Genomic DNA, 22,099 nt, shown 5'->3' with positions numbered 1-22,099 from the left:
CTTGCTGTTTGGGGTTTTAGGCTGGGTTTCTGTACAGCACTTTGAGATATCAGCTGATGTAAGAAGGTCTATATAAATAAATACATTTGATTTTGATTTGATTTTGGTGCATCACTTAACCGTTTGGTAAACCTATAGTTTTTAAACTGGTTTGTCTACTATATATGGATTTTGAGAACTACAGGAACAAAATGTGTGTTTGTAAAGTATAAACATCTATATTACATGTATTATACATGATAACCATACATAATGACTACTCGTTGTTGCTAATTGATTTCACATAGCGCTAACACATAGCGGCAGGTAGCCTAGTGGTTAGACTGTTGGGTCATTAACTGAAAAGTGTGCTAGTCAAATCCCTGAGCTGACAAGGTAAAAATCTTCTGTTCTGCCCCTGAACAAGGTAGTTCATTAACCTACTAAGCTGTTATTGGAATTTGTTCTTAACTGACTTGCCTAGTTAAAAATGAAACCACATTTGGTCACCATATACTGAAAAGGGGGGCTGTGAACACTTGCAATTAATTTCAACATGGAGAAAGAAATGAATCCATGCTTTTGTTACTTCTAGGTTAGACGACTGCAATGCTCTCCTTTCCGGCTACCCGGATAAAGCACTAAATAAACTTAATTTAGTGCTAAATACGGCTGCTAGAATCCTGACTAGAACCAAAAAATGTGATCATATTACTCCAGTGCTAGCCTCCGCACACTGGCTTCCTGTTAAGGCAAGGGCTGATTACAAGGTTTTACCGCTAACCTACAAAGCATTACATGGGCTTGCTCCTACCTATCTGTCAGAGAGGGAGGCAGATGGCAAAGAACTGTTGTGTCTAATGAGGTACCGGCCATTGTTGTTGACCATGTGGTAAACAAAGGCCTTACCATGGCAGAGGCTGCCAGAGTAGTTCACCCCAATCTGAAAATATCAACTGTAAAAATAACTTACCCAAATATATTTTTATAGGGTGATGCTGCTGTGAACCATCAGAAGCATACAGTGGCGATAAATCTTAGTGGGCCAAACTACTTTTTTTTTTATAGATGCATGCCAGCAAAGACACTACACAACACCACTAACAAATACATTAATTGCACTATAACGGTGACAAACGGTGCTGTAAGAATATTTCAAAGATAAATACACAACGCAGAGGACGTGAGGTCAAGAGTACTAAAAGTCAATGGCGTACTAATGGTCAATAGGGAATTATTAATGAAATTGTTGGTTTTCAGTTCAACATCTGATAGGAATGTCAGTCCTGAAGTCATAGCTACGTGTGGCATGTTCTCATTGGTCCAACCTGAAATAGGATGCTTGTTATTTGGCCATTGGCCCAGTTTTATTGCAAGGAATTCTAATTGGTCAACCACAGGCTAGGGTTGGGTTATAAACTACATCCTGTCCCTTTGTTCACAGGAGAGAATCACTGAGGACAGGGGAGCATGAACATCTACCATGTACCTACCTGCATGATTTGTCCTCTTTGAATAAACCAATTTTCCTTCCCCTGATTTGCTTTGAGGTCTGTGTTATTGCAGATTAACATCAACTGCTAACAGTGCCCACAAACTGTTAGGGCCTACATAGAGCTGTCCCAACAGCAGATATTTATTTTCAGCACCATGGAGGGAATCCTTACCACCGCTACACCTGGCTATCAGCGGAGCCTTGTCTGGCAGCAAAACTGTTCATTCAGCCACATTTACTGCCTTTAAAAAAACATAGCTGATATGGATGACTTGCTTAAACAAATGTGGTTTTTACTGACAATTGAGATGTACAAACTATGGCATAAGGGAACGATGAGTGGATAAGATGCAATCTATAATTTCGATTAAGACATTAATGAGCGAGCTAAGACGGACGTAGTCAATATCTGTTCAGCACTTTTTAATTGTACAGTGACAGAATTCAGAAAATGGGCCGTTCTTACAGTATTCTCCCTGGCACCAACTCAGAACTGTAAAATAAATAAAGGGGGCATATAAGCAGACAATGAAAACTCTTACAATATTCTATGATGACATTTCTCTAAAACAGGCTATAGGCTACATGTGCACCACCAAGTCAGAACAGTAGGCTAAGTTATGAGCGGGAAAGGGATCAAATTATTAGGGTGATCACATGGGCTACTAATAGCTTACTACACAACATACACTTAGTATTACTTTCTTAGCTACAGTATACATATCTCCCTGGCACATTACATATTGTTTTATAGGGATACAATACATTTTTTGACTCCTTGTTGTGCTGTGCTCACTTGAACAAGAAGGTGGCGCGGCGATCTTTCGTGGGCAAATTTTGTCATCAAACTTTGTCCTCATAGCCTGGCATTCTCTGGATGTATGGTGCTTTTAAGACAACTGGTAAGTCGGAAAAGAACAAGGTCGAATCATGACGTCAGTGATCTTCAGGTTGGAGCTCTAGAATGAGGCCCGAGTTCACGACTTGGAATTCCAAGTTGGATGACCGTTCAAAACGTATTTCCCCAGTCGGAGCTAGTTTTTTTTCTAGCGTTCCCAGTTGTCTTGAACTCACTGAAGTCTGAGATTACCCAGTTCCAAGTATCCAGTTGTTTTGAATGCGGCAGAAGTCATGCTGGATAGACAGCATGGCCAATATATTCAACCTTTCCTGGCCCATGTGAATGTTCATCCTTTTAAGCTTGGAAAAAAGACCCTTAAGTCCAAACTTGGACCACACACCCTCTCCACCGAATAGCAGGCAGGGGAAGCAAAATAGTGATGGCACAAGCGGGGAGCCCAGCCAACAGCGAGTTGCAGTGGTCCGTCTTGTCGAGGTTGAGCTTGAGGTGGTAGGCGACATCCAAATTGAGATATCTGCCAGGCACGCAGAAATATGTGTTGCCACCTTGGAAGGAGAAAAGTAGGTAATTTTGTGCCTACCCAAAAAAGGGGTTAAATATGTGTAAAAAAAATGAATAAAAAAAAATCCTGAGCTTTCTTATATCTCCTAGATATAGGGCAAACACTTCAAAACCTTGTTTCTTATGATAATTTTTTTTACAGTCTTTTTTTTACATTTATGCATGTGTTATTCAGTGAGTTTTTCTGGGCCAAACTCAATATTTTACCAATAGCTTAGACTTTTTAAAATGAAAATGACTAAATGGTGAGCCTATCATTATCTGATGTATTGGTAACTAAATTAAATGTTCTCATGGTATTTCACGGAAAACATTGATTTTGCATGAATGACTCAGCGGTGAAAAATGTGTGAAACGCCAATGAATGCACAATCAAAAGTTCTGAACATAAGATAGGGGGCATTCCAAGTGTTATCAGTTTAGAGTTTTGTACTTAGAGTTTTGAAAATATACCACTTACAGTATATGTGAAAAATGCATAAAAGTAATTGAAAAAAACTGTATGTAGTTCTCAAAATTTGTAGTAGACAAACCAGTTGGAAATCTCAAGGTTTACCAAACAGTTAAGTTATTATCAATTAAGAGCAGTTGGATTAAGTAATAGTAAAATGCATGTTATGAGTTTTGTACTAAGTGTTGGGAAAATGTACCGCATACTTGACAATTGCATCTAGCAATTGAAAATAATAGAAAAAAAGTTCACTCCTGAATTATGTTACCCCCCAAAAATCGAAACTAGGTAAAACTGGCCAATTTGCTGTGTACCTTACAATATAATGCTGGTTCACTCATACTCCCTTCTATTCTCCTACTCTCTGTGCCATAACATCACTGAAAATACTCCCATATAGGTACAGTTTAAAACATTCTCTCATCTATCCTTTTTTTTTTTTAACACAGTCTATGTGTCATGGAATAGTGAAGTCCATCGCAGAAAATGTGCAGCATGTCCTTCTCACTGCACTTCTATAGAGTAAGCAGAGCTAATTAGGCTGTACGTCTGCCCTATAGCTGCTCTACTGCGGTCTATCGAATTCTAAAGAATTCTAACCAAAGAATGCATGCTGTTTTGCTTTTGACATCTACAAATGTAACACTCAAAAAGAACAATGTTTTTCAGCAATTAGCTCCACAACAAGGCAGGCTAAAACATGAGTGTATTTCGGATGCAGCAAGAACGAAACACCTGTTTTTTTGTAATTAGTTTCCATGGCTGCACGGGAGGGTTTTAAAACATGTGGAAGACTAACAACAGCCCTAATGTAAATAGCCGTCTATATTTTTTGGAGCTATGTGTTGCCACCATCAATCATATCCAAAATTCTCCAACACAGACAGAAAACCTTTATATTTAGTGACCACTGACCAATTCCATATAATTTTGTTTGACAGTTTTTATGCAGTTTTCTTGTTTATAATATGAATCAATCTTTACCACCAATAATGATGAGGATATAACGGTATGTGCCCATATGTATGTGGATCATGACCCTTTAAAGAGGCAATCAGCAGTTTAGAAATGCATCCATAGCTCCTATAGAGATCTATGGATGCAAGGACTGATCAAAATTATAGTTTCAATAACAATGTTTTGCGACAATATAGTGTTTGTTTACATTTACTTTGTTTACAAACTTTGGAGTAAAACAAGCTTATATTTTGGGTTCTGATGGGGGTACGACAGTTAAACTAAGCTCATGAGGCATTTATAAGTTATATTCTTAAGCAATTTATAAGTAAAAAAAATGGATGTTAGCAACTGCAAATTACCCCTTTAAAATGATCACCAGTTGAATCCCTTCTGGACTGAACAAAGTTGGGAGGGCTTGTGTGCATTCCAAGCATATTCACACCAGGTTCTGAATCAACATGGGGGACGTTTACAGTTGGATGTCAACTCTTTAGTTATCTCAAGCACTGGAACTCCATGCTTCAGACACATTTAAAATAAGTGTCTGTGGAATTAACTGAAACGTCATTAAGTTGCCTTAAATATTTCAGAAATGTAAGTACCACGATTTAACTTTTAGCTAACTGTGGATGGTATAAACAGTGTGAGCCTTAAATTCAGTGGAATTAATGAAAGTGTGGATTTATTATTGTGTCAAGTTACTACAGCCTCTGCTGCATAAATACTACAGTTACTATTGCTTTGCCTAAAGACAAATTAGGTCTACAAGTTTGGCAGCACCTGCCACAGGCAGTCTCATATGATACACAGAGAGTTAAAACTTAACAGGACACATTGTGTGTAGTTTTTTTAATAAAATAAATATACAATTGCACTTATCTACAGTTGAAGTTGGAGGTTTACATACACCTTAGCCAAATACATTTAAGCTCAGTTTTTCACAATTCCTGATATTTAATCCTAGTAAAAATGCCCTGTCAAAGGTCAGTTAGGATCACCACTTTATTTTAAGAATGTGAAATGTCAGAATAATAGTAGAGAGAATGATTTATTTCAGCTTTTATTTCTTTCATCACATTCCCAGTGGGTCAGAAGTTTACATACACTCAACTAGTATTTGGTAGCATTGCCTTTAAATTGTTTAACTTGGGTCAAACATTTCGGGTAGCCTTCCACAGGCTTCCCACAATAAGTTGGGTGAATTTTGGCCCATTCCTCCTGACAGAGCTGGTGTAACTGAATCAGGTTTGCAGGCCTCCTTGCTCACACATGCTTTTTCAGTTCTCCTCACAAATGTTCTATGGGATTGAGGTCAAGGCTTTGTGATGGCCACTCCAATACCTTGACTTTGTTGTCCTTGAGCCATTTTGCCACAACTTTGGGAGTATGCTTGGGGTCATTGTCCATTTGGAAGACCCATTTGCAACCAAGCTTTAACTTCCTGACTGATGTCTTGAGATGTGCTTCAATATATCCATATAATTTTCCTCCCTCATGACGCCATCTATTTTGTGAAGTGCACCAGTCCCTCCTGCAGCAAAGCACCCCCACAACATGATGCTGCCACCCCCATGCTTCACGGTTGGAATGGTGTTCTTCGGCTTGCAAGCATCCACCTTTTTCCTCCAAACATAATGATGGTCATTATGGCCAAACAGAGCTATTTTTGTTTCATCAGACCAGAGGACATTTCACCAAAAAGTACGATCTTTGTCCCCATGTGCAGTTGCAAACCGTAGTCTGGCTTTTTTTATGGCGGTTTTGGAGCAGTGGCTTCTTCCTGCTGAGCGGCCTTTCAGGTTATGTTGATATAGGACTCGTTTTGCTGTGGATATAGATACTTTTGTACCTGTTTCCTCCAGCACCTTCACAAGGTCCTTTGCTGTTGTTCAGGAATTGATTGCACTTTTCGCACCAAAGTACGTTCATCTCTAGGAGACAGAACGCGTCTCCTTCCTGAGCGGTATGACGGCTGCGTGGTCCCATGGGGTTTATACCTGTGTACAATTGTTTGTACAGATGAACGTGGTACCTTCAGGCGTTGGGAAATTGCTTCCAAGGATGAACCAGACTTGTGGAGGTCTAAAAAAGAAATTCTGAGGTCTTGGCTGATTTCTTTTGATTTTCCCATGATGTCCATCAAAGAGGCACTGAGTTTGAAGGTAGGCCTTGAAATACATCCACATGTACACCTCCAATTGACTCAAATGATGTCTATTAGGCTATCAGAAGCTTCTAAAGCCATGACGTAATTTTCTGGAATTTTCCAAGCTGTTTAAAGGCACTGTCAACTTAGTGTATGTAAACTTCTGACCCACTGGAATTGTGATACAGTGAATTATAAGTGAAATAATCTGTCTGTAAACAATTGTTGGAAAAATTACTTGCGTCATGGACAAAGTAGATGTCCTAACCGGCTTGCCAAAACTATAGTTTGTTAACAAGAAATTTGTGGAGTGGTTGAAAAATGATTTTTAATGACTCCAACCTAAGTGTATGTAAACTTCCGACTTCAACTGTACATCAACATGCCCAATATAATCATAAACAACTAAAAATACAGCTTAAACTGTTGATAATATGTGTGTTGCATGCCTATGATCAGAATATCCCTAAGCTTAGAATGGCATTAACCCTGTGTGACTAAAATGGACATAAGATCAATCAGCTATTCTGCCTCTTATTTGCAATTTCGTTAACGTGTAAGATGTAAAATTGTTAAAAGCTTTTCATTATCAGTTGGAAATCTTAAAACTGACTGGCCAATTCGCATTTGGGGAAGCTTCTGGGAAGTCTTTGTTGTGATTCAGTCACTTTGTCATCTATTCAACTTCTCCTATTGCGGAACATTTTACAAATCAAACTCAAATAGCCTACAGCTCCCAATCAATCACATTTGCTCTTCAAGTAACACAATCTTCTTCACAGTAGTGCCCTCCAGTCTCTTTAAAACAGCTAACGGAGTCCAGATCATCTGCTTATCTTTGGTAGTGTCTGTGAGTTGCTCCTCTTGTTTTTCATTGCACTTAGCCTGTAGGCTATGTAGTAGCACGGAAGCACACAGGGAGTCAGGTCAGGTGACTGCTGGGTCTGCACAATTCGACAAGATGATGGTGGTGAAAATAGTGCTTCATGTTCACTCACATGTCTCTGGGCAAAGTTCATTTGCATATATATCTCTCCACTGTCCTTTCGCACCTCTTGCAGGTGACATAGCAGCACCAGTGGTACTTGCACTGGCATCTCTCCACAATCCTCTCAGTGTAGGCATTGTAGCCACGACCACAGCACATAAGATTGCAACTCCCACTGTCATTGGACGTCTTATTGCACTGTCTGGAGACAAAAAAAACGTGTTCCAATCAATAAACAACAATATAAAACTCTTATGAATGAGGATCAACATATTAGAGTCTAATATGTGTCATCACGAATCATATGAGTCGGGTGTGTGTCTTGACCTCCGCCGAACCCCTGAGACTGACTCACCGAACCCCTGGGGTTCGATTGAACCCAGGTTAAGAACCACTGTATTAGACCTTCAAGGTGTCAAAGGTAGAGTAAAAATCACAATTTCCACTGAAACATTGAGAGAAACACAAACATACCTGTCCTGTGTGCCGAGTGAGCCATGCTTCTCATTGTGTGTGCAGTAATCCGGAGAGCTGACCAGGTAGACCAACTCACTCTCTCTCACTGGTCGAACGTTCAACTCTTTGGGGACCAACTGCTTCCTTGTCCCAACATGACGATGGATCACCTTGGTGGCAGACAGGTACTTGGATTTGAGATCCATGGCAATGTGGTTAATATCATGGAGGCCCTTCCAACATGTTTTGACAGAGCAGGACCCGGACACCCCATGGCATTTGCATTTTGTTTCTTGAGCATCAATAAGTGCCTGAAAGTATATCAAAAATGATATTAGGATATAAAAATGTGTTGCCACGTTTTGCAGATATTAATAATATAACATGTTGTTTATGATGTAAAAAAAACTGTCAAAAAGCCAATGCCACTATTAAAAACAATGGCACAATAACTCGTGCGTAATTATCCATGCATAAAAATGTATATTTCATGTCAATGTGAGATTAGACTATTACCTGTCTTCCAACTGCATTGTTGTGCAAGTGCATGAGCCGGAACGCCTGAGAGCCAGATCTGCTGTTTCTCATCGGTGCATCAGAAAAGGCAGATCCCATTTGGAGACCGTAGCGCAGGTTATCACCGCATCCTCCCCATATGAAGTCGGGCCCGGCCTGTTCAGCAGGGGCTGGGGCGCACGAGCAACTGGGGAGCTCTCCAGACGAGCAGGCTCTTCCAATGGAGTGACTCACTAAAGCAGCCGCTAGCGAAAACACAAATGCGGACTCCCTGGTGCCTGCAATAGAGCACAGCCAACAGATAAATCAATGCAAATCACAACCAATCACAGAAGTTTACAGGCCACATGATATACTTCAATTTCTAAGATACTTTTTAAAGTGTCTTTAGCCTACCTTTTGCCAAATCTGGTGTAAAACGAGGGGCTTTTTCAACAGATGAACAGTTCCATCGCATGTCATTGAAGGTCTTCTGACAGGTATTTTTGGTCAACTTGGCTGCTTGGACAATACTGTGCATCAGCTCGAGGTTTCTCCGGCAAAGTTGCGATTGATCAGGGGCCAACCAATCTAGCAGCTTGCAATGATGAGTTTGATTCCAGCCTACAGAGCTCCCCTTTACAGTAAGTCCACTGCAAAGGTAAAAACAACAACATTAAATTAGGTAATCAGCTATTTCATATGGCATAGGCCTGTTAAAAGAATAAAAATATGTCAGTAAACAAAGTAGCATAGGCATCTGAACAGACTCATAGCTACATACGAATAAAAAAGTAAAGAATACTTACAGCCAATATATAGCAGCACAACAGTTCGCGTTCACAATAAATGTCCCTAGAAATAAATCCATGCGGAATTTCATTGTAAAAAAGAAATAATGAATCCTCTGCCTAAAATAAAAGTATAGCTCCAAACGATTCCTTTGGTAGTCCAATGATTATCCAGTGATACGTGTTGTTTTCAGTTTGCCTTTGCGGTCTGGGCTGGGGTCTGGAGGTATGGCCCTTCTATAGCCTATGCTGCAAGCCACTGGTGGTGTGACCTCGACTCCAGGGAGTCTTATGTCGCCGCCACGATAGCCACGCCTCATTCAATTGGCAATTTGTGAATGACAACGGCTGAAGAACATACGCACACCGAGGTACTTTTTTCAGGTGCTGGAGTTGTAGGTGAATTTATGGAAAATAAAAAGGAAAACGCCGCACACCGCTGCTCATGCTCCCAGGTGATTTATTTTGTGAATGAACCATGGAATGAACACAGGCACACGGATCCAACTCGAATTATGGAGATGGCACTGTAACATTGGCCTATTAGAAGTTTCTATGCATCCTATGCAGTTCAAAAGATTGCCATTAATGTGCCATTAATCATGATTGATTAAAAGACAGCCATCCAAAGTGTTAGACATGTAGGCTGAAGCGGGATACATTCATTAATTGCTATTCAACACTTAAATGAACTAGCCCTGAAGTCATTTGAAGAGTTCCTTTGAAAAAGGATCTACAACATTGTAATCTAATCTAAATCAATGTGTGACAATCTGACACTGATAACATTTCCAATCTTTGCCAGTAATATAACTTCCAAATTTTTACAAAATATAAACTCTGCTCTCTGTGTTCAAAGGATATGTGGAGGCCTATTTTGTGCAGTCCAATAAGTATGAGAACGTTTGATAATTTGACATCTCTAAATAGCTGGAATAGCGGGAATCCCTGACCGATGTCGATATTACGTGCGTGTAAAAGTGGCATTACAACGTTTTACATTGGACTTTAAACAAACGTTCAAGATTGCCTTCTTCACAAATGAAGGATAGGTCGGCTCGTAAGGTGTGTGATTCTCGCTTAGGGTGCGAGAGGACTTGGGTTCAAATCCCAGACGAGCCCAGTTTTTGGATGTCCCATGTATCCACCAAAGTGTTCATCAAGAAATTAAACTAGTAGATTAGAGAGGTAGGCATAATGGTATCGAAAACAGTTATGTTTGATCTACAGTAGTAGAGTGGACAAGCGAAACGATTTATCCAACCTTGGCTTGTGAAAATTAATGACTGAACTGACCTATTGACAAACTGAACAATTTGCTCACTTTAGCTCAACTAATCCAATTAACAAGGCCCATTATCAAGGTAGGCTACTGAATTCTAACCAGCAAAACAGAACATCTTACACTTAAAAGTTTGATGCTATCAGTTTTTCAAGTATGTGTGTTTGTGTGTGATATACACATTAGTCCCCTGATAGAATCACACTATAGCCTCTGGACTTATAGTAAAGTCTACCCAACAAATCCTTATCAACAAAGAAAACAGGGAACCAGAAACAGGGATTTCAGTGGCATGGTCAAATAAGGCCGTATAAATGGTTAATTATCTGCATGTGGTATGAGCAAAGGATTAGTGGTTGAAAGAGGGTTTCTTAGTGGGAGGATTATTTAAACTTGTGTTTATCTAACCCCTATTATATTCCCTCCATGAGAGAGGCTGGTTTTTCTCTTAGAAGTAGTCTTATGGTAAGACTTTGCCAGAACACCTTATTAGTGTCTTGATTACTGTCAATGGGAACACGGTAGGGGATAATGTTAAAAGTGTTTTTGAAAGGGGACTTGCCACTGCTAATTTCACTATTATTGCTTTTCCATTTTAATTAATCTATTCAACACATGTGGTCCCACAAATAATCAGCAAAGGATGGCGATTCAGTATTGTGCATGTTTTGTAATATGTTCATGTTTAGCCTTGATATACACCATTTCTTCCCCTGAGTAGCCTTTCTTAGAACCTTCTGGCAGATCCACAATTCCTGTTACAGCTAAAACAAGATAAATGCTCTGTACTTCCGTGGTGAGATGACTGATTTTCTAACACCAGCAAGGCCACCTGAACAGCAGCAGATTTCTGCCACTGTCCTGGGGGTTTTCTGGCGGCAGGTAGCCTAGTGATTAAGAGTATTGGCCCAGTAACCAGAAGGTTGTTGAATCAAATCCTCTGAGCAGACCAGGTGAAATATTTGTCAATGTGTCCTATAAGTCCCTCTGGATAAGAGTGTCTAAATGACTAACGTGAATGTTATCATGTTTATATTGTAGCGTCAGTATATCCTCTGTTTTTGTTGTATCAGTTCAATGCTTTTCTTTACGCTTTTTGAAGTTGCCTAGAGGTTACAATTATTCTAATCTTTGGCTGAATGCTTCTTCCCTTGTTGCATCTCACATTACACTTGGTTGGTTAACTTCAAGTCCTGTGTCTCATTACGAAAACAAAATATTCATTGTCAAAACTTGTATTATAGCTTGACAAAAATGAAATGCATTTTCTCTCCAGTGGGGCCTGTGAGCTACTTTTAGTTTAATCTTGTCTTGCTCTCACCTAGCCTCTGTAATTCTGAAATGAAGTGGAGTTTATTTGCCACAGCCACTCCCCATCCCCCCGGAACATTCTCTCTGCTGTGAAAACCATTCTACCCCAAAGCAAATCCTTCCTTTTGTTGGATATCCAGCTTTAGATTGGGTGTTAGGCTTGAGAAGTGAGAAATCATTCATGTTTATGAAAGGTGCATTTTTGGGTGTGAGCTGGCATGCAAAGGTTGGCCCTTTCTGTTTTTCCTTTTCTTCCTCTGATAATGCTTATTCATGGCTTCTACAGTTAAACATTTCACCAAAGGAATGGAAGTATACACACACAAAATGACAAATAGTGTGTATTGGGTGCTGGAGAGGCAGACGTTTGAAGTCTTTGCTGAAAGGGTATTGCGTCTTGTGAGTGATGAAATAGGATTGCATAGGTCTTAATGGCTATTCATCTTTACAACTGATAACAGCAAACATGCATTGATTTTAATTTCATTACATTTCTTTCAAAATTACCTGAATTGACCCCAAAAATGTAAATTAATCTTATATATTGGTTCTCCCATATCACAGCTCCAAAGTTAATAGTGAGTATTAATCATTATTGCATTTTTACCAAATATTCTCTCATAGTCTAGAGATGGAACTCAAATAAATGCTCCTACGCCACTAATATATTGATTAAACTTCAGTTATGAGTCCTCTCTGTTGCTAAAATGTTCTAAATATGATTTCTTACCAAAAGGGGGCACTGCACATCAACACAATGTGGATCCATAGCTGTCGCTAGACTTTTTATTTTCAAACATTAGGCCGACACTGAAATGCTGTACTTCTACACATTGTTCTTCCTTTACTGCTTAATTCAACCATGTGAACAGTTCCTTCACTGTCCTTGATCTGCAGACAAGTAAACGGAGGCCCCAGCCCAGTCTAGCTCTGTGGAAAGACAAGATAGGTTTGATTTTCTTGTACTGGTGGAGAAGGATGATGCCATGGAATCCACATCTACTGTCTCAATCAGATACTGATTGTATCATCTTGACAGGTGACAAAAACCACATGTTAATGGAAGGTGTAACCAGGCCTTTACATACAGCTTGTTGCTAGCTGGGCCCTTTTTAGGGTTTAGCATTTTAGCTAACCTTAACCGCTTTCCTATCCCTGACCTAATTCTCCTAACCTGCCATGTTAAATATCCTAACTTCAGGTCGAAGCTGTATTCTACCTAGTTAGAACCCCTTTTTAGGTATACGTGTACCCAGAGGACTTGTAATGATGGACATTGATATTGTACTTTATGTAATGGTAGGCCAATCATATTGTCTTATTTTCATAACTACATTTATGAAGGTGAATACCTGTATGGTGGGTAAAGTTGGTTGATTGAGGTTACGCTTACACAGTCACTCTTAGTATGTCCATGGCCCCCATGGGTGGAAAGCAAATAGCATTTTAGCCTGCATCAAACCTGCAAACAGAAGCTTGCAGCAAGCTGCATACAGTATATTTGCTTTATTTTCAAAAGAGGCAATATATACCTCAGTATGTCAATACTGTAGAAGACTATGGTTTTAATGGAACTTTTGGCTGCCATATGCATTGTTAAAAAATATATCATATAACAAGTGTGAATTTAATACAATTTAATATTATAAATCAATTCAATTTACAAAAACAGAATTATATTTTCTATACATATTTACAATCACCACAGAGTATACAAATGTACATTATATTCAACAAAGCAGGGAAACAAATATACCCTATTTACCTACAAACAATCCAAATAATGCATATTCCAACACAAACCACAATGTACACTTCAACTAAACAATGTTTGAATTAAAGGACATATAGCTACCAGAGTTCGGGCCAATTCTATCTTGACTCAACTTGACAAAGGCATTGAATTTAATCGCAAAGCATGAATTGGAGAATGAACCATTCTAAGCACTGAATTGAACCAAAATACTAATAATACGTAATACTACCACACCATGGCTCACTGTCCTTTTTGGGCATGTTTGTAAACTGCAAGTTGTAATGTTTGATACCAACTCTTATTGTGGAAATTAGGCTACTGGATAATGTAGAATTACCATAATAACTGAAAAGTAATATGTTTGAACTTCCTTTGGTAAATGGTTTTATATATGAAGAGTTTCGGTTCCAAAACGCTATATCCACCAATTTTTCACATTTGTACTTTTTCATCAGAAGTGATTTCTTATGGGTACCTTCATGTGTGTGTAAAATATACCTGTTCTCAGGTTTTTTATGAATAGATTTTAGATAAAAATGTTGTTTTTTGCAAAATGCTATATATACATTGTTTGGCCAAAATAGAATGTTCATATCTTGTACATTTGACTGTGATATGTGGTTGTCTCACCTAGCTATCTTAAGATGAATGCACTAACTGTGAATTGCTCAGGATAATAGCATCCGCTAATGACTAAAATGTCAAATATTCATATTTTACATACAGATCTCATATAAAGCTTGCCAGCGTGTAGTCCTAAAAACTGGAAATGAGTTGCATCTGGTTCAGTCAGCCATTCCTATGGGGAAAATGAATGGGGAAAGAATAATGTTTTGGGATGAACACTGAAAATAAGGTCTGAGGTTAACACAGGCTTAGGAGATATTATACGTTTTGTTCTATGAGATAATGTCAGTCACATGACCTTTATGAATTATGAGGCCTTTATGTGCTTTTTTTAAATGACAAAAATGCTTCAAAATTCACAAAAAGTGACATTAGCTGATGAAGATGATCCCATAGAACAAAACGTATAAGATATCCTAAGCCTGTGTTTACTACAGACCTTATTTTCAGTGTTAATCCAAAAACCCTACAAAAACTCAATTCATTGTCCAATGAACCATCGTGGAGTTAGTGCCTACAAAAAGACGCCATTACTATTGCTCTCTATTCCTGTATTGGTTCATTTAAAAAAAATATTTTTACATTTAAATATGGATGTCACAAATATATAATGTGTACAGTTCTTTATTATAAATGTAGTTATTTGTCACATTTGACTGTGTAAAACCTAGCAATACTACTTACAGTACCAGTCAAAAGTTTGGACACACCTACTCATTCAAGGGTTTTTCTTTATTTGACCATTTTCTACATTGTAGAATAATAGTGAAGACATCAAAACTATGAAATAACACATGGAATCACGAAGTAAATCAAAAAGTGTTAAACAAATCAAAATAGATTTTATATTTGAGATTCTTCAAAGTAGCCACCCTTTGCCTTGATGACAGCTTTAAACAATCTTGGCATTCTCTCAACCAACTTCATGAGGTAGTCACCTGGAATGCAGTACAAGTTAGGTGCCTTGTTAAAAGTTAATTTGTGGAATTTCTTTCCTTCTTAATGCGTTTGAGCCAATCAGTTGTGTTGTGACAAGGTAGGGGTGGTATACAGAAGATTTGGTAAAATACCAAGTTCATATTATGGCAAGAACAGCTCAAATAAGCAAAGAGAAATGACTGTCCATCATTACTTTAAGACATGAAGGTCAGTCAATCCGGACATTTTCAAAAACGTTTAAAGTTTCTTCAAGTGCAGTCGCAAAAACCATCAAGCGCTATGATGAATCAGGCCTTCATGGTCGAATTGCTGCAAAGAAACCACTACTAAGGGACACCAACATGAAGAAGAATAGACTTGCTTGGGCCGAGAAACACGAGCAATGGACATTAGACCAGTGGAAATCTGTCCTTTGGTCTGATGAGTCCAAATTTGAGATTTTTGGTTCCAAACGTCGTCTTTGTGAGACACAGAGTAGTTGAACGGATGATCTCCGCATGTGTGGAAGGGTGGCTACTTTGAAAAATCTAAAATCTATTTTGATTTGTTTAACACTTTTTGATTTACTTCGTGATTCCATATGTGTTATTTCATAGTTTTGATGTCTTCACTATTATTCTACAATGTAGAAAATAGTAAAAATAAAGAAAAACCCTTGAATGAGTAGGTGTGTCCAAACTTTTGACAAGTACTGTATTTCTCTGAGAGTGAGGCGGATATATAGCGTTTTGCAACAAAACATGATTATTTGTCTCTCTGAAATGAAACCATCAAGTGATAGATTTTATACAAATACATGTCTGTCATCGAACAACCCCATGCCATGATTAGATGGTGAAAACACAACAATCTCTTTCATAAGTTATCTAAACAATAAAAACTAATTTACCAACATTTCTGAAAATGTATATATAGTGTTTTGGAATGAAACTCTTCATCTATTGTTCCTTCCGTAACTGTTTTGAAACTTTTTCAAAACAACTGGACCAGATTCTGCTTTTGTCACCAATTTTCCAGAAGGTTGACTGCATGGTGATTGACCAAACCGTGTAATAATAACAGTACATGCACAGTGCAGAGCAGTTTCATAAACATCCAGAAACTGCATGTTGACAGATACTCTGTGCCCTTAAATTATTCCTTAAAGACTAATGTGTTCACTCACATATAAACATGAACATGACAAGGAGTTATATGCTGAAAAATATTTTGACTGTGTGTGATATTTACAAAAGCTTCAAGCTGCCTATGTATATGGAAAGACAGAATTCTTCTGAGAAAAACTGAAACACAAATGGCCTTCCAGAAACAGGACATGACTGGTTCAGCTCAAAGGGAATGACAAGTGAATTAGTTATTTCAAACAAACCAAAGCAGAACTAAATAAAGAAAGGAAATATAACCCCATCCAGAAAAGTATTGTGATCATGACCGGTCAACATAGTAAATGATGAATAGCATTTCAGGTCATGCTATTAGTAATTTGGAAAAATAAAACATTTAATCTACAGTATTATTCCAAGTGATTCCATATTTGACAAACAATTTAATTTCAAATAAAAAAGAAACATTCATACTGACCTTATTATTCAAGAGAGAGAGAGGGAGAGGGGGAGAGAGAGAGGGAGAGGGAGAGAGGGGGAGAGAGAGGGAGAGATAAGGAGGGAGAGAGAGAGTGAGAGAGAGAGGGAGAGAGGGAAAGATGGAGAGAGAGGGGGAGAGAGGGGGAGAGGGAGAGAGAGGGGGAGAGAGGGAGAGATATGGAGGGAGAGAGAGAGGGAGAGAGAGAGGGAGAGAGGGAAAGATGGAGAGAGAGAGAGAGAGAGAGAGAGAGAGAGAAGGGGGGAGAGAGAGACTGAGAGGGGGTGAGAGAGAGAGAGAGAGAGAGAGAGAGAGAGAGAGAGAGGGAGAGAAGGAGAGAGAGAGAGAGAGAGAGAGAGAGAGAGAGAGAAAGAGAGAGAGAGAGAGAGGGAGAGGGGGAGAGAGAGAGGGAGAGGGAGAGAGGGGGAGAGAGAGGGAGAGATAAGGAGGGAGAGAGAGAGTGAGAGAGAGAGGGAGAGAGGGAAAGATGGAGAGAGAGGGGGAGAGAGGGGGAGAGGGAGAGAGAGGGGGAGAGAGGGAGAGATATGGAGGGAGAGAGAGAGGGAGAGAGAGAGGGAGAGAGGGAAAGATGGAGAGAGAGAGAGAGAGAGAGAGAGAGAGAGAAGGGGGGAGAGAGAGACTGAGAGGGGGTGAGAGAGAGAGAGAGAGAGAGAGAGAGAGAGAGAGAGAGGGAGAGAAGGAGAGAGAGAGAGAGAGAGAGAGAGAGAGAGAGAGAAAGAGAGAGAGAGGGAGAGGGAGGGAAAGAGAGAGGGGAGAGAGGGAGAGAGAGACAGAGGGAGACAGAGAGTGGACTTGCGAGAGTGGAGAGGGATTTGCCTACAGATCAATAATTTGCTTTAACCAGTGCACATTCTAACAGAGAAATGTTTCTGTTTCAGCTATAAATGTTAATTTCATCAGACCACTGCCACACATTGTATTTCTATATTGTTTTCAAAAACTTTTACAGTATGTACCTATGTTGTCTAACTAACAGACAGTTCTTTCAGTGGAGACATGACTGACTCCTGTCAACCTTGGTTTCTCAAGCATGTCATGACCAGGGAAACCAAGTTATTATCTATAAATGCACAATTCTAAAAGTAAAGTCTAATGTATTTTTTTCTTCAAACAACTCCTCCCTTTCTTAATGCTAAGACACGTTGGGTGCATATTTGTCCATCATCACCTCCGAAGGTCATAGTTATCATCGCTCTGTGGAAGGAATCTTCCATTAAGAGATAACAGGCAGCGGTTAATATCATTACACCTGGTCATCCCACTATTATAAGGGAGGGTGGGGCTTATCAGCTCAGTAGTAGCCTGAAGGGGTGGGCCTGGCCCAGGCTGAGGGCGGATACTTTAGTACTATACATGATGTCATCTCTGGAGTAGGTGGGCATCCTCATCTCCTTATTGGTCGATATGTGATAGGTGGTGGTGATGGTTGTAGAGGAAGAGTAGAGTGGGAGGAGCCTCCGCAGGCCATAGGTGGATATGCTGGTAGAAGGGTGGGTCGTGGCTTGACAGACAGGTTGGTAGGCCTGCCTCTTCAAGAGTGGCTGGCCGGGGGGGCATCCCCGAGGCGGATGCTCCCCAAGAAGGTGGTGTGGTTGGTCATGCTGATGGAGGTGTCCTCGTACACCATCTTGATGGAGATCTTCTGCCGGGCACGCAGCAGACACACCCCAGCCGTGTAGCAGGTGTTGAACTTGCGCTGTCCAGTCTCGATGCTCCGTGTACAGCGCAGGAACGGCGTCTTGTCCACCATCACCTCATAGCTAGCAATGTCAGTGAAGTTGAGGTAGTAAACCTGGTAGGAAAAGTTATGTGTGGACAAACATGCCAGAAATATTATTTTAAATTCTGAGGAAATAACACAAATATGAGAATACAGATAATAAACTACTAGACTACTTATTTAACTGAATTTATTTCCAATCATGAGATATAGCAGGCAAACTGGGCAAAAATTACCACAGCATATGATTCACTTTGTACAATGTGGCTCAGTTTGAAGGGCATGCAATACATTCACTTCACTCATCCAGACATTTCCCTCTGCAGCCAAAAGCACAGTCAAAATCAACCATGTGTGTTCTGAGAAATGTAGCCTATAGTATTCCTGATAATTGCTATTTAATACAAGTAATTTCATGGGGAAATCTAATTTGGATTTCTGACAATAATAAAGTTTAGACTCAATGCTAAGGATTCATTAGCGATTATGCCTAGTATAGTCGGCCTTACCACAGCCAATTTAGATTTTTCGACCTTACTAACCTTTGAGATATAATTCAATGGGACTGCAGAGAGAAAGGATGAGTGACATGCAGGCGATAGGAAGAGTTAGGCCTAAGACCGTACTCACTTCTACCTGACTATAGATGAAGTAGGTGCCATCTACCAACACCTCCAGCTCCCCAGATCTCGAGTGCATCTTGAACACCTTGTGATGCATGGATATCATTTTCCAGTTTCTCAGTACGCCTTCTGAAAGATCTCAGCGTGAGAAAAGGGCAGTCACTCAACATCCGTCATTGCCATACAATTATAGACAGGCAAAAAATAAACTGCAGTAAATACAATGTGTATGTGTATGTCTCCTCCAGTGAATTAATGTCTTAACTTATTCCGATCTATTCTTAGAGGAACTAATAACAAATAATAGACTTCTTGAAAATTATTTCTGACTGTAAATTTGCCTTTATTTGAGTAATTCAGTGATGTGAGGACGAGAGGATCTAAAATTTAACTCTTACCTTCCTTGACCTGTATTGTTGTTTCTTGGCCTTGGAGATGTACCACAGCAGGCTGTAACACAACAATAAATAATTCATTTGTGGAAAAGTGGACATACATAAAAAAATATATTACAAATTGAAAGAGTAACACACCTGGCTATCTCTAACTCTGCCCCCTGTAGAGTAGAGAACAATTACTGTGTCAGTTTTTTTAATGAAAGGTTGAACAACACAAATAAATCAGGATTTGGGCCAAATGGAATGAAAGTGAGGAGGTACCTGAGGGTCCTTGAAGACCAGGGGGTCCCTGTGGCCCTGGGGGTCCAGCAGGGCCTGGAGGTCCGGGTGGTCCTGAGGGGCCCATGGCGTTGTTCCCAGGGATGCCTGGAATGCCAGGAATACCAGGTGGCCCCTGTGGCCCTGGAGGGCCTAGGGGGCCAGGTGCACCCGGAGGGCCCTTCTTACCTAAAAAGTAAAATCTGAATTAGTGGGTACTATGACATGAAAGAAAAGACAAATAACCTCAACAGCACTGCACCATCACCTGTAGCAATGGAAGCGTTCACTTAAAGGAAAGATCCACCCAAAACCACTCATTCCTTTAATTACCAGTGTTAAATAACACTAATAAATTCAGCAAAAAAAGAAACGTCCTCTCACTTACAACTGCGTTTATTTTCATCAAACTTAACATGTGTAAATATTTGTATGAACATAACAAGATTCAATAACTGAGACATAAACTGAACAAGTTCCACAGACGTGACTAACAAAAATGGAATAATGTGTCCCTGAACAAAGGGGGGGGGGGGGGGGTCAAAATCAAAAGTAACAGTCAGTATCTGGTGTGTTTGGACCATGATAGTTTGTTGGTGATATGGACACCAAGGAAATTGAAGCTCTCAACCTGCTCCACTACAGCCCCGTCGATGAGAATGGGGGCGTGCTCGGTCCTCTTTTTCTGTAGTCCACAATCATCTCATTTGTCTTGATCATGCTGAAGGAGAGATTGTTATCCTGGCACCATACTGCCAGGTTTTGACCTCCTCCCTATATGCTGTCTCATTGTTGTCGGTGATCAGTCCTACCACTGTTGTGTCGTCGGCAAACTTAATTATGGTGTTGGAGTCGTGCTTGATCATGCAGTGATGGGTGAACAAGAAGTACAGGAGGGGTCTGAGCACACACCCCTGAAGGGCCCCCATGTTGAGGATCAGCGTGGCAGATGTGTTGTTACCTACCCTTACCACCTGGGGACTGCCCGTCAGGAAGTCCAGGATCAAGTTGTAAAGGGAGGTGTTTAGTCCCAGGGTCCTTAGCTTAGTGATGAGCTTTGGTGTTGAACGCTGAGCTGTAATCAATGAATAGCATTCTCCCGTAGGTGTTCCTTTTGTGGAGGTGGGAAAGGGCAGTGTAGAGTGCAACAGAGATTGCATCATCTGTGGATCTGTTGGGGTGGTATGAAAATTGGAGTGGGTGTAGGGTTTCTGGGATAATGGTATTGATGTGAGCCATGGCCAGCATTTCAAAGCACTTCATGGCAACAGATGTGAGTGCTACGGGTCGGTAGTCATTTAGGCAGTTTAGCTTGGTGTTCTTGGGCACAGGGACCATGGTGGTCTGCTTGAAACATGTTGGTATTACAGACTCGGTCAGGGAGAGGTTGAAAATGTCAGTGAAGACATTGCCAGTTGGTCAGTGCATGCTGGGAGTACAGATCCTGGTAATCCTTTTGGCCCTGCAGCCTTGTGAATGTTGGCCTGTTTAAACATCTTACTCATATCAGCTACGGAGAGCGTGATCACACAGTCGTCCGGAACAGCTGATGCTCTCATGTATGCTTCAGTGTTGCTTGCCTCGAAGCGAGAATAGAAGTAATTTAGCTCGTCTGGTAGGCTTGTGTCACTGGGCAGCTCGCGGCTGTGCTTCCCTTTGTAGTCCGTAATAGTTTGCAAGCCCTGCCACATCCGACGAGTGTTGGAGCCGGTGTAGTACGATTCAATCTTAGTCCTGTACTGACGCTTTGCCTGTTTGATGGTTCATCGGAGGGCATAGTGGGATTTCTTATAAGCATCCTGCTCATTGAAAGCGGCAGCTCTACCCTTTAGCTCATAGCGGATGTTGCCTGTAATCCATGGCTGGTTGGGGTATGTACGTACGGTCACTATGGGGACGACGTCCTCGATGCACTTATTGATGAAGCCAGTGACTCAATGCCATCGGAAGAATCCCGGAACATATTCCAGTCTGTGCTAGCAAAACAGTCCTGTAGCTTAGCATCTGCGTCATCTGACCACTTCCTTATTGAGCGAGTCACTGGTACTTCCTGCTTTAGTCTTTGCTTGTAAGCAGGAATCAGGAGGATAGATTTATGGTCAGATTTGCGAAATGGAGGGCGAGGGAGAGCTTTGTACGTGTCTCTGTGTGTGGTGTAAAGGTGGTGTAAAGTTTTTTCCCCCTCTGGTTGCACATTTGACATGCTGGTAGAAATTAGGTAAAACGGATTTATGTTTGCCTGCATTAAAGTCCACGCCCACTAGGAGCGCCACCTCTGGATGAGCATTTCTTGTTTGCTTATGGCCTTATACAGCTCGTTGAGTGCCGTCTTAGTGCCAGCATCGGTTTGTGATGGTAAATAGACAGCTACGAAAAATATAGATGAAAACTCTGTTGGT

General features: G+C 40.4%; 2 protein-coding genes across 5 annotated transcripts in view; both read right to left on the bottom strand.

The window, feature by feature from the left end:
• Window positions 1-5,142: 5,142 nt before the first annotated feature.
• wnt11f2 (wnt 11, family member 2) lies at window positions 5,143-9,428 on the bottom strand. The gene is made up of 5 exons (XM_014138050.3): window positions 9,203-9,428; window positions 8,811-9,046; window positions 8,415-8,692; window positions 7,917-8,209; window positions 5,143-7,644 (listed from the first exon to the last, which is right to left on the bottom strand). The coding sequence occupies exons 1-5, from the start codon at window positions 9,274-9,276 to the stop codon at window positions 7,470-7,472; spliced, it is 1,056 nt and encodes a 351-aa protein (XP_013993525.1). The 5' UTR covers window positions 9,277-9,428; the 3' UTR covers window positions 5,143-7,469.
• A 3,971-nt stretch (window positions 9,429-13,399) lies between these two features.
• LOC106567777 (uncharacterized) overlaps window positions 13,400-22,099 on the bottom strand; it is a 65,015-nt gene continuing 56,315 nt past the window's right edge. The window contains exons 4-8 of one of the 4 annotated variants that reach the window (XM_014137502.3): window positions 19,704-19,889; window positions 19,578-19,600; window positions 19,443-19,494; window positions 19,052-19,182; window positions 13,400-18,493 (exon numbers count right to left, since the gene is read on the bottom strand). In XM_014137502.3, the coding sequence (XP_013992977.2) occupies window positions 18,233-18,493; window positions 19,052-19,182; window positions 19,443-19,494; window positions 19,578-19,600; window positions 19,704-19,889 (653 nt within the window). In that variant the 3' untranslated portion in view covers window positions 13,400-18,232. The remainder of the gene's footprint in view (window positions 18,494-19,051; window positions 19,183-19,442; window positions 19,495-19,577; window positions 19,601-19,703; window positions 19,890-22,099) is intronic. The other 3 variants (XM_014137503.3, XM_014137504.3, XM_014137505.3) reach the window with 3 other exon arrangements.

Source organism: Salmo salar, chromosome 13 (genome assembly GCF_965601325.2).
Source record: "Salmo salar chromosome 13, fSalSal1, whole genome shotgun sequence".
Classification (NCBI taxonomy): Eukaryota; Metazoa; Chordata; class Actinopteri; order Salmoniformes; family Salmonidae; genus Salmo; species Salmo salar.
The sequence above is the reverse complement of the archived record's forward strand: the minus strand, read 5'-3'. Positions and strand labels throughout refer to the sequence as shown.

Coding starts and splice junctions, on each gene's coding strand:
- wnt11f2 (XM_014138050.3), bottom strand. CDS start 9,276: ATGAAATTCCGCATGGATTTATTTCTAGGGACATTTATTGTGAACGCG. Junction 9,047..9,202: donor TGTGCTGCTATATATTGGCT/GTAAGTATTCTT, acceptor TTACCTTTGCAG/TGGACTTACTGTAAAGGGGA. Junction 7,645..7,916: donor TCACTCGGCACACAGGACAG/GTATGTTTGTGT, acceptor TTTTGTCTCCAG/ACAGTGCAATAAGACGTCCA.